This window comes from Ochotona princeps, chromosome 13 (assembly GCF_030435755.1).
Source record: "Ochotona princeps isolate mOchPri1 chromosome 13, mOchPri1.hap1, whole genome shotgun sequence".
Lineage (NCBI taxonomy): Eukaryota > Metazoa > Chordata > Mammalia > Lagomorpha > Ochotonidae > Ochotona > Ochotona princeps.
In genome coordinates, this window is record NC_080844.1 from 39,846,188 (window position 1) to 39,859,118 (window position 12,931).

At 43.3% G+C, this 12,931-nt stretch overlaps 1 protein-coding gene across 2 annotated transcripts in view; it reads right to left on the reverse strand.

The window, feature by feature from the left end:
* MYOF (myoferlin) overlaps window positions 1-12,931 on the reverse strand; it is a 144,501-nt gene that overhangs the window by 80,191 nt on the left and 51,379 nt on the right. For both annotated transcript variants that reach the window (XM_058671953.1, XM_058671952.1), the window contains exons 6-13: window positions 7,663-7,829; window positions 6,938-7,066; window positions 5,152-5,214; window positions 5,021-5,071; window positions 4,626-4,656; window positions 4,075-4,190; window positions 3,313-3,439; window positions 2,081-2,184 (exon numbers count right to left, since the gene is read on the reverse strand). In XM_058671953.1, the coding sequence (XP_058527936.1) occupies window positions 2,081-2,184; window positions 3,313-3,439; window positions 4,075-4,190; window positions 4,626-4,656; window positions 5,021-5,071; window positions 5,152-5,214; window positions 6,938-7,066; window positions 7,663-7,829 (788 nt within the window). The remainder of the gene's footprint in view (window positions 1-2,080; window positions 2,185-3,312; window positions 3,440-4,074; window positions 4,191-4,625; window positions 4,657-5,020; window positions 5,072-5,151; window positions 5,215-6,937; window positions 7,067-7,662; window positions 7,830-12,931) is intronic.

Sequence of the window (12,931 nt, forward strand, 5' to 3'; positions counted from 1 at the left end):
CATAAATAAACAAGTAAATAAATCAGATACTTATTGATAATTAACAAAGTAGAATGCAAACTACGACTAAAAAAGAATACCAAGGGCCTCCCAAGTTTTCATGGAAAATTCATATTATGAAACAACTATGGATAGATTCAAAAATTATTTGTGCCCAAATAGACTTATCTTCTAATTCTAGTTTCTATGAGTTTTGTGAAATGCCCTTGTAAAGTTCTGATCCTCACTCCAACTGTTAAACCTTCCCTAGTCCCTACTCCTCTCGGATCCCAGCCCCAGCCTCATCCCCAGCCACATTGCTTTGCTGTTCCCATAGTTCCCTTTGGGCCTTTCCACTGCTTTTCTCTCTGCCCGGAACCACCTGTTCCCCAGATCTCTGCACATGCAGGCCTCTGCTGAATGTCACTTCCTCTAAAGTGTCCCATTTGATGATCTCACTAACCAGTCCTCCTCCATACTAATCACTTCTCATGTCCTGCCTATGTTCTGCATAGTATTCATGACTGTTTGAAGCTATTTAAATGCTTATTTATTATTTATTCTATTCCAAAATTAGCTCCATGAAAGCAATGGCCAGCCCATGTGCTTACTTCTACTCCCCAGCATAGGACAGTATTTGGTAGTTAGTAGCCTGACAAAAATTATGTCTCAAATTAATTAACTCTCACAAAAATCCTATGAAATTTTTCATCATCCCAATTTACACTTCAGGAAATCCAATCCAACAGGTTAGGTCATTTGTTTGTCTGTGGAATGGAATGAATCTTGAAGCTCAACCAGAAATCATCTTATCCTAGAACTGAGAACTCTTCCATCATACTCCAATGACTATCCTAAAGAAATAATACACAATCATCTCTGTGTGTGTGCATGCACACACGCTTTTCTGAATCTTGCTTTCTTTACCTTTTTTTTAGGAATGACTGATTTGAAAGGCAGAGTTATATAAGACCAAGGAGAGACAGAAAGAGATCTTCCATCTACTGGTTCACTCTCCAATGGCCAAAACACCTAGGGCTGGGCCAAGTCAAAGTCAGGAGTTTTATCTGGGTCTCCCACAGGGGTGCAGGAGCCCAAACACTTGTATCATCTTCCACTGCTTTCCCAGACACATTGACAGGAAGCTGGATCGGAAGTGGAGCATCCAGGTCTCAAACTAGTATCCAAAAAGGATGCTAATGTCACATAAACAGCTTAACCAACTACACCATGAGGGGGCCATAAGTCTTGTTTTCACAAATGAATGGTTCAAGCACGTGGTACGTAATAGCTCTTCCTGCCTACAACTGTCCATGGTGTGTTCTTGTATGGAATCTCATTCTACAATCATGGATGATCTGTGGGTAAATGGTGGTGACAAGAGTCTCTACACTAAGAATTGTCCAGCTTTTATCCAGAAAACTGAGATTCTGGAGTCTTCAGGAAGGGGATGGTAGGTGAGAAATATGTCAGGGTAAGCAGGTGGCTATTAAGGGCCCTTGCTCTATATTTACCAGGGATAACTGTCTGGCTAGTCACAATAATGCTTAATGTGTGGGCAAGGTTGGAACAACTGGTTAAGTTGCATCTTGCAATGGAGTGTCTGGTTCAGGTCCCAGTTATTCCAAGCTTCCAATTCAGCTTCCTGTTAATGTACTTGGGAGGCATCAGATGATGGCCTAAATATTTGCCAGATGAAATTTCTGGCTCTTGACTTTCCACTGGCCCAACGTCAGCTGATACAGGCATTTGAGGATTAAAACAGTTGAAAGAGGGTTTCTGTCTTCACCTTTGAAATAAATATTCTTTTTCAAATATTATGATTGGACCTGGGAAATAATTTGAATAATTCAGTGCTACCTTTTACTATTCTAATCTTTCACAATAGGAATTTTCCAAATTGAGTCCTTGCATACTTTCCACTCTAATATCCCGTAGAGAAGTCCAGTGTATTCAGACTCAGGTAATCTGTGTTCCTGCAGAGTGCCTCACTCCTCAGGAGGCTGTTTTCAACAGAGTAAGCAGGAATTTACTTCAAGGAAAGCATAGCAGTTTTCAATGCTTATTCCAAGAGACAACCACATTCAGATCCTGTACAAACCTTTTTTCCAGCAAAGGACACCTCCACAAAAGGATCCACGAGGTTTTTCTTGTCTGCACTGCCTCCAAATATTTCCCTTACTGTCTGTGAGAAGGCATCATCCACTGGAAGGTAAAATGTGCCACAACAGAAATCAAATTTGAGTCCGTTAAAAGAACAGCAAAATGTAAGAACTTCTTTATGCGAAAATGGTTACTGGAAGAATCACTGCCGGAGATATTAAGCACAGGCAACAGAAATTCTTCTAATTGAGTTGAGAGGCAAAGAAGATGTTTTCTCTCTACCAAGTTTAAAAGCTAATAGGAGCATCTTGAACACGAAATAAATAATGTTGAGAATTTAATCTCTAAAAGGAAGAATCAAGAAAATTTATTCAGGCAGGGAAACAGGCAATTCCCAAACTGAGACTTGCTTTCAGTTTGGAAAAGGCAATTTGGGGCATAATGATATAGACCCAGGTGGATATGTTCTGAGAAATCAAAAACAAAAAAGAATGAAAGAAAAAACCTGGCATAGTAAAAAATAATTTGTATGCAACTACAAATCAGATCTACCTGTTTCACAAACTCAGACATGAACAGAAAATATTTGAACAGGAGAGTGTAATGGAAGGCTTAATTTAATTACCTCATTAAACTGTTTCTGAGAGGAAGAAGGCACGGTAAGACATTATAAGATCTTGAAAAGGGGAGAAGTTTCCCCAGGAAAAGTAGCAAATCCTAAAAGATACAGGATTTGTGCATGTGGTGCTGCCCCCAGGGGCACTGAGAGGAGTTCTGTGTTCCAGATTCCAGGAGGAGGGAGAGAGGACGCTGGGCCACCAGCCATGACATACAAAACTCACCATATGACAAAATTTAGTCAATGGACTTGACCAACCCTTTCCTATTTTTAGTAGTCCAGTAGTTAACACACTTATCACATGATATTTTTCCACATTGTCTTCTAGGATAAGAGGAGCTGGAAGCATCAACTGTTTGCCTCTTTAGCATTCTCTAAGGAGAAGATATCAGAACAGAGAAGGAGGGAAAGATAGCGCCGCATGGACCAAAGGCAGCTACCAACAAATAGAATGACCAGTAACCAACTGTTGCCCCCAAACTTATTCAGAATGCTTTCAGTAAGACAAGAATGTATCAAGTAAGACCCATGATGGTGAGCATAGAGTATGCTGTTAGCATATCCCATCCTGCAGGTAACTGGTCCTTGGGCAAGACTGAACTAATACGCACTCTGAGGAATGTCCTCGGCTCGGTAGATTTTCAGCAAGAACGTCACCCACCGGAGGGCGATGCCAGCCGGAAGTAGCAAGTTGCTCTCCACATCATCGCTGTCACTATCACGATCTCGCTTCTCAGGCTATTGGGGGATACATGATTAAAATTATACATCCAGAAAAGCGTCATTTGGAAAAAGCCAAGTTGTGAAATGAAGCAACTGAAACCATTGTCTTTAGGACTACTTGTGTTTCCATTTTCAGAGTTCAATTACCAATTCTCCTGCAACCTCAAAACCACTGCACAGAATTAATGCTCTTAGGCTCCCGTGTCCTTTTGTCATATTATAAGAACCAGATGGGAAAGCACATGTGCGTGCTCCTGATGTTCTCACAGTTTCTCTCTGACCACTTACTCTTTACTGCTTTGCTTCTCAATTTCCCAGAATAACCATTCCCATTTAGTTAGCAATGCCTGATTCTGAACATCAGCCATGCCCTCTAAACACAAAGTAGTCTGTCAAATGATGCAAGGAAGTCACAGAAACAGGCATAGCTCATCTGAGTGAAGCACTTGCTCACAGCTGCCAGGAAGCAGCCAAGTGAGCTGGAAGGCAAAGTCCACAATGGAGGGAAGAACCACTGGTCCATAATAGGATCAGTAAGAGACAGTGATGAAATTGGGGAATCAGGCTTCACTCACAAATGCTGGTGCTGACTGCTTTAATTCTTGGCCCTCTTTGTGGAAAGTGTACAAGGCAGAGGTTTAAGGACTCACGGGAGGCTCATCTCCAGTTCCCAGGACAAACATGCTGACTTTCATGTAACCTTTGGCACCTGAGCTGGTATCTTCAGGATCGTTGAGAAGAAGCCATTTTCTCATAACAGCATGACCTAAAAGAGCAAGCGTATGAGGACAGAGATGCTCTACAGAGAGCCCACTGGGCCTATGATTTCATCTGCTTTGAGACAAACAAGCATTTCTCCAAATGGCTCACCTACTTCTCGTTCGGGTCTACATAGTAACATCCTCTATTCTGCACTCTGCCTACTCTCTGGTCTGGTGTGTTTCAAACAAGACTCCCTAAGATCAAAATATTCTCACAGAACATAGAAATGACCTATTTTGAATGTTGAAACATTTATACTAAGCTACTGCTGCTTGTTCCTATTGCTGCTACTAAGCTTCTCATCTCTCCTCCACTGAGAAAATATTCTTGTAAATATAAATTTGATTCCCTGATTACCAAAATTTTGACCCCTAGACTTTTTTTTGAGTTATAAGCAATTACTTTGAGAGCACAAATTGATGCCGAGAACATTACTTACCAGGTTCATCATAAACAAATCCAACATCAATCTGCAAATAATAATAATAAATTATAAAATCAGTGTAGTCACTTCAAAGAAGCCATAATTATTGTATTTTGATATAATGCTCTTCACTGAACTTAAACAATGGTGAAGGCAGAGCTGGAGGCTGCACTGCTTGCTGCACTCAAGCACCCTTCCATCTGTTCTATCCAGAGGGAACCCTGGGGAGGGCTCCGATGTGGCAGTTGGGAGACACCCTGCTTAGGGAACTGTCCAGACCCAGGCAGCCCCCTGAGATGATCATGTTGTTGATCCCTGACATGTAAGACATCACTAAGACAGGTATTTTGAGAAATTAGACCTCCTATTAGGAAAGTCCTCATCACTAGGTAGGCTGGGTCGTTACTAACCTTAAATTCTCCCATCAGGCAATCTGCTCGCAAAGAATGGGAATTATAAACCTGGAAGGGAGAGTGGGAAAAGGTCATTCCCTTAATCCATCAGTTAAGGAATGGTGCTTTCCTACTTGCTGCTCCCTTACCCGGATGCTGATGATCTCGTCCATCAACTCAGAAGGGGTTATATGGACATTGTAGAAAAACAACTGTCAAAACAGTAGAGAAAATAGTTAAATGTTATTCAGGGCATTCAGATTGAGGAGTAAAAACCCACAATGCACAAATTCAAAACTAGGCTTGATCATGCAGGGTTCTTGGAAAAGGCCCAAAAGCTTAAGTTTCATGCAAACTGGAAAAAAGAGGTAACGAGTATAGCATTTGTTGAATACTACGTGAAGTTAGCTGCACAAATACAAAATTAAGATAATTTCACATTGCAGCATTCATTAAACTGATTAGGTCTTCATGTGTATTTATTTCTTAACATTTTTAGCTCTCTGTGTGTCCAAGGTTTTTAATTTTATTATTTAAAAGCATGTTGATTCAATTTCATTTTTATTTGAAACACTTAGAAAAAGATACACAGGGAGAGATCTGTTTACTCCCCAAATGTCAATAACAGGGCTAACCCAGACTCAAACCAGCAGTCTGAAACTTCATCTTGTCTCCAACTTGAATGGCAGGGACTTCAACACTGAGCCATTACCTGCTGGCTCCCAGCACGTACATTAGTTGGAAGCTAGATTCAAAGGGAAAGATCCAAGACTCAAATCAGTCTGCCTGAATGCAGGCATTTCCTTCAGACAGCCTCTGCACCAAATCCCTACCCCTCCTCTTCCTAATGAAACAACTACAAAAAATAACTTTACCCACTAGATTATACAAATGCTTGAGTGCAGCCAGTATCAGCCACAGTTAAACCCGTCATAACAGCCACATGTGAGCATTTCGATTCAGCATGAATCTTTCCCAGCCTTCCCAGAGGCCATCTGAAGTGCACCATCTTCATGCACCCCTACCTCTCGCATGAGCTCTCCCTCAGCTGTGGGCTGTCGGTCTGTGATTCATCTAAGAAGTGAGAGGTGAGAAGGGAATAGGATCATCTGCAAAGCTTGAAGAAAGTGGAAGAAACAGGAACACCTGGTTGAAGGAACCAGTTTCCTTTGTGCACAGAAATAGAAAAAAAAAGAACAAAAGTCGGAGCTGGGTCAGGAGTAGATTAGGGAACTCAGAGGAACTGAGGTAAGAAGCAGGAAGGGAATGCCTCCGCAGGAGCACAACAGGAGACACAGGCCCAAGGAATCTCAGAAACGTGTCCTCTCAGCGGAGTGTAGATGGGCTCTGGGAAACTCCCAGCCTAGTGTTTCTGTTCATGGCTGTCCCGTCTCCTGGGTTCTGTGGTATTTGAGATGACTGTCAAGGCAGTGTTTTTGAGGAATGTTGCAGAAGAGGTTGACAGAACAGGACTGCCTCCTCAGTGCAGGGTGAAGGGAACACATGTTTGTTCACAACTGCCTTCCTTTTATGTATATTAGTTTTTCTCACTGCCCAGGAAGTTTTGGCACCACTAAAAATTTTAGCTTAGTCACAGACTTGCTCCTCTAGTTACATCATGTAATGAAAAAGCAAAGGTAGATGTAGGTGAGCTCCTATGCTCTGCCCTAAGGGGTGAAGAGCAAAGGCAGTGATTGGAAGTTTATTGCAAAAGACACTCACAGCTGAGAGAATCAATGATGAAGTGTCCAGCAACAGCAAGACCCTGCAGTTCTTCACTTTGTATGTTCAACACTGCAACTCCATGTTGTCTTTACCTGGCCTGGTTTGCTCATGTGTTCCCCTCCCCCAGACAGTGAGTGTGGGTAGAAGGCAAGGAGGTGCATCCAACGGGACAGACTTACTGGGTCACAACATGCTTCTTTCCCCATTTACCTCATCAAAAAATGGGTTGTTTCCTCTCTTGATTCTTGTTCGGTGAGTCTGGCCACAGATGTGGACTTTGACCACAGGCCTTATGTTGTTGCCGCTCAACTGCCGGGCCTCAATCACTCTGACACGGATCTACAAGCATGTTACAGATTTGTTACAGAACCTTCCCTGGTGATCAGGGAAAAGAAATCCTCAGGAGTCACCTGTAATGGTTTCTGACAATAGGTGAGGGCAACTTCACAGTGTAGTGCTAATGGCAGGGGAAGGCCCACCTGTGATCATTCAAAGATGGGCTGTAGGGCTGGGCTGGTGAATCCAACAGCAGAAGACAGGGTTGAGAGCCTTCCTGGGACAGTGTAGGATCAGGCTGCCATTCCTGTTCAGACTCCAGCCCATGACACAGCCACCCTGGGCCCTGACGCATGAACTTGCTCTATTACCATCTCCCAAATCCAAGGCAGTGTGCAGAGCTATGCAAAATGCAATACCTCTGTTTCTCTTCTTTGATAGCTCCTATCTGCCACCCAAGGGGAGGGAGGGTAGTTTTATTTCTCTGAAGAAACTCAGCTGGCTTCATCAAATTCAGTGCTGCCTGCAAGAGGATGGGCCTGTCCCTTCTAGATGAGCCAGGGACTGTGGGAGTGGCTCCCTGAAAGCATGACTGCAGTGGTTGAAGATGGTCTAGGTGGTGGTGAAGCCAGAATGCAGAGCACCTGGGCTGCTTATACCTGGAAGTCCTGTGGCTTGTTGGACAGCATCCGCCGGCTGTTCTTTCCTTTGGTGAGTCTCCGGGCTAGCTGAGCTTCTGATACTGTCCCAACGGGGCCCCTAAGTCCAGGGCCCTGGACTGTACCATCCAATCTATTTTCATCTCCTTCATCATCATCTTCTTCTCCTGAAACAGCAAATAGGAATCAAGTCAGAGGATGCTTATACTCTGCATGTATCTGAACACTCCAGCTTCCCAGGGAGGGAGAGTTTTGTCTGCCATTATATTTTCAGACTTCCCAAGGTGGCAGGTGAAGGAGAAGCTCTCAGGATGACTACTTGGAACTTGCTGAGACTCAGGTAGTTTTTTAGGGAAGTCTGTTCCTGGCACACCAGAACACTCACTCAGGCTGCCTTCAAAGAGACTAAGAGAACACTGGAGACAACAGGAATGCCAAGAGGGAGTGGGCTCAGCCTGAGGTCAGGGAGACAGAGATGAGACAGTGATATCTTCATATTAGACAACTAGAATCTGGTAAAGAGACTTCAGCTTGGAGCATACCACTGCAGGGCTTGCCTCTCAAGGTTGCTCATGAACTGTCTCAGTGGTCTCCTTTGTGTTTCCACATACTGAGTCTCTACTCTTGTGACAGATGAGAAACTCCATTCAATTTTTCACCATGTAGACCGAGGCAGACAGAGTGCACCCCACTTTGTCCCACTGACTTGTCAGCTCAACACACATTTGGCCCTGCATTTATGCCTCCAACTTCCCTTTGCATTAAAGGGAATACCCCTACTCAGCAGAGTGAACACACCTCCCCACCCCATGCTCTGCATGTCTTATATCCAGCTTCCTCTGGTTCTCTGGTGGTCTCCCAAATGTCCTCTCTCAGTAGCTCTTTCTGTACTGAGACATCTCCTTCAAGCATACATAGATTTTTCTATCTTTAACAACAACAGAAAGCAACTCTGCTTACTATCACTCCCCTTTCTTTTATTCAAAAATCTTGGACCCTCAGTGATAAACATTTTTCTTTTCTTTTTTATCCCTCTGAGTCTCCCATGTGGGCACAGGGCCCCAGTACCTTGGCCATTCTCTGCTACTTTCCAGGTTCCGCAGCAGGAAGCTGGATTGGAAGTGGAGCAGTTGGGACTAGAACTGGTGCTCATATGGAATGCCAGTGCCAGAGGTTAAAAAGTTAGCCTGCCACACAACTGTACCAAACCCAGTTTTTCTTAGCAGACAAAAAGTCTTAACTCCTGATAATCTGAACCACACAATTTGAGAGCCTTGAAGATTAACCAACCACCTTGCCCAGAAAATACCAAAATCTACATGCCCTTTCTTTGGGTTCTGAAACAACTCCTTCCCAGTGCCAGAATCACATAAGAAACTTTATATCCATATGATATCCAGATGCAGCCACCTGTCAGTCATCCACACCCTGATGGAACTTAAATGGATCAGACTTTTTTTTTTTAATAGCAAGGCTCTTGAAAGCTTTCTCTGGAGCCTTGCTGTCTGTGGTCAAGGTCAATTTTCATGACTTTAAGTTTTAGTTTCCTCATTCACAACTTGGGAGCATACTAGCATTTGCCACAGAGTTCCCACACAGGGAAAATCAATCCAAATGCAAAGCCGTTAACAAAGTGCCCGACACAAAGCATTGCCCAACACATGAATGAGTTTTGCTGAACTATCAGCCATGGTCAGTGTCAGTCCCTTCAGGTTGTCATGACAAAGTGAGCAGCTCACAAACAACAAAAATGTATTTCCCATAGTTCTGCAGAATTGCAAGTCCAAGGTGAAGGTGCCAGCAGATGTAGTGTGTGGTAAGGACCAGTTTCCTGGTTTATAATTGGCACCTTCTCACCACATTCCCACATACTACAAGTGCTCAATTGGAAGGACACTAGCCCCATTCATAAGACTTCACCCCAAATGATTTAGTAACTCCAATGTTTCTGCCTCCTAATACCTTGGGGTTAGGAGCTCAGTCTAGAAATTTGGGAGGTGGGGTTGGAGGGGCGGGGCACAAACATTCAAGCCACAGCAAAATGGGGAGAATTTTTCTGGAATACAGAATATTTCCTTGGAAACAGCCTTTATTTGTGGGGAGGGGATGGGGAAGAAGACAAAGCAGTTAGTGGAGCACCTGGAATTGAGCACAGAGTGAGGAGAGGTAACTCCAAGATCATCAGAAGGCTTCCCCAAAGTGTTGCTTTACAGTTCAGCCCAGAATAAGCCCTCCTCATCATCCAGCTGTTCATACTTGGCCTATGTTCACCCAGCTTCTGTTCTCCAATGTCAACCATGACCTCTCTGTGCTAAATATAGTGCCCTAGTATGTATCCTCACATTCAATCTTACAGGACATTGGTCGGACTCAGGTTTTACTTCTGTTTTATGGGCACACACCGTAAGTGAGCTCACAGGGCCAGCTGGCTATTCTATCACATTTTCAAGGCATCTGGATCAACACTCTCCTAGATTCCAGTCCAAGACAACCAATAATTAACAACAATGTCAAATAACTTCAGCTTTTTGAACTTCCACCTATTTCAGGCTTCTGACTGTGTCTCCATCCTTCTTGCAATAAATAGCCTTGATTCTTACTTCATTGAGACAGCAGGTGAGAATTTGCATTTGCTGCCCACTCCATTTCACATTCTGTATTTGTCCTCTGCCACCTGCTGTTCTCCAACCCTTGAGGTCAACTCTCCCACCTTGGCATGGGTCCCATATCCTCTTGCCACACAAGGGTTTTTGCTTCTGTGATTTCTACTTCTGTATCAACCCATCAACATTCCCCTCTGCTGGATCATTCCCATTAAAATAAAAACAAGTGAAATATCACCTCCAACTTAAAGGCAAAAACTGTCCTTGACCCCACAGCATCCCCCCCTAAAGTCACTGCTCCATTTTTCTACTCCTTTATACCATGGACTCCTCGGAAGAACTGCCTTTCCTCACAGTCTCCCTTCCTTTCCTTCTACATCCGCTTCAGCTAGGGCTCAGCCCCATCTCTCCACCACAAACACTCTTGTCAAGGTCAACCAAAGACCAGCACATTGTAGATCCAGCAGTGCAGCTACTGGCTCCTTCTGATCAAACTCTGTAGCACTTGTTCACTCAATCCCTGAAACACTTCTTGCTTTTACATTCAGCCTATTGGACCAAAGCCAGATGGCTCAACCTAGTATTTGCAATGTTAGGTAAACACATCACCCATGACACTTCTGTCATGAACCTTGTCACTCATTCAACCATTTTAATACTTTCATAGAACTTGAGAACGCGAGGAGACCCTACATAAGCTATAACCCAAGCTCCTGATAATTTGAGGATCAGAGACAATGACATGCCTGCTGTCACACAGCTCAATAGGAATGGCTTTGTGTTACAACTCCAACAACTGAGCAAAGCAAGTCTCCATGATTCTCAAGAAGTCTTATTGTTCTCTTCTGAAAAGCTCAGGACAAAATTCTTGCAAACCACCCTGTGTGCACTTCCTCACATGGGATCTACCTACTCAGTGCTGAGTTGCTGGTCACTCAAGTGTACCTTAAGTTGCAGTCAAGGTTGCCTGCAGCATCACAATTTGTGCCTGGTCCCAGTTTATATCAACCTTCCTCCTTTCAGACTCCCACTTTCTGCACCTCTAGTACCTCTTGTTTCTATTGTGTAGAGAAATAGGCTCTCTGTCATTCTGACAGCCGATCTGCAGGCCATCCACCCCCTGCCTTAGTCTCTGCCTTGCCAGGGAAGGAGATCCCAATGAGGGTCAATCCTAGGAATGGCCAAGGAAGAGAGGATTTCCTCCTGCTCTGAAATAAAAAACCCCACCACTACCCAAAGGCAGGTCCCTTGTATACAAATACTTTCCCTTCTCCCATCTTTCCTGAATAGGCATGAATTAGGCCACCAAACCACCTAACCATTTTCCATTCCTTCATGAAAATTCTTTTCATCTTGCCTTCTTACCTTCTTTCTCTCTATCATATTAACTATTTTCTGAAGTTCCAGAATGCCTTTTTCTGCCCGTATTATTACTTTGCATCTCATGAAGTCTTGTCAATGAATGGCAACTGATCAAGGCAGAATTCTATTACCTTGAGCCAGAGGTCATTGTAAAACCGGAACAAAGGACTGCTATAATACCACCTTTAGTTTAAGTTTAAAACTACAACACAGAACAGGAAACAGGCTTTGAAGAACGAAAACACATAACATTTTGGAGACCACATGATCATCAGCTTGGCTGAATAATAACTATTCTTGGCTTCTAAAATGTAATAAGTTATATAATTTTTTAAAGCATTAATGTTCTAACAAATAATTTATTATCCATTTCCACATTCAAACTCCTGGGTAAGAGCATGCACCCTAAGAATCTTGTGGAATAATTCCAATGGGTAGACTAGAGCAAAGGCAACATGGAAAAATCTCTCACAAGCACAGGCTTCCAGGCTAGTCCTGGCAGCATCTGTCTTTGATCCATCAGGGCTGTGAACCATTTTAGAAAACACTGCCCAAAAAGTTCTGCCTGAATCATAGCAATGTAATATGAATCAGCTAAAAGAGGCTCCTTCCCTGGCAAGGAATTGAACACCTCAGAGATTGATTTTTAAGAAATGCTGTTGGGGACCAGTATAATAGCCTAGTGGCTGAATCCTTGTCTTGCATCTGCTTGGATCCCATATGGGTGCTGGGTCATTTCCTGGCTGCTCCACTTCCCATCCAGATCCCTGTTTGTGTCCTGAGAAAGCAGTAGAGGACAGCCCAGAGCCTTGGGACCCTGCACCTGCATGGGTAACCAGAAGGTCCTGTGGTTCCTGACTTTGGATTAACTCAGCTCCAGCTGTTATGACCACTTGGAGAGTGAACCAGCCCATGGAAGATCTTGCTCTCTGTATCTCCTTTTCTCTGTATATCTTTCTTTTCAACAAAAATAAATGAATCAATAAATCTTTAAAAAAAGAGGGTTAAGAAAAAAAAAAGAAATGTTCCCCTAGAGTGCTAACATTAAAAAGATCAGCTCATTGGTGCCTGGACTGAAAATGAATAGTGTCAAAAATGCCCCTTTCACTGGTCCATCTCAAAGATTGTTGTCATAACAGAGTATTTCGCTGGCCTTCCAAAAGCTGTTACCATGACAGCCAGATTCAACCACTGTCAGTCAGCTTGACTGGAGCCTACACTCTTATAGCCAGAACAAACTATTTCAAAAATCTATTTCTGCAGGACCATCTGTTAGATGTGTGCTTTGTCCAACCATAGAAATG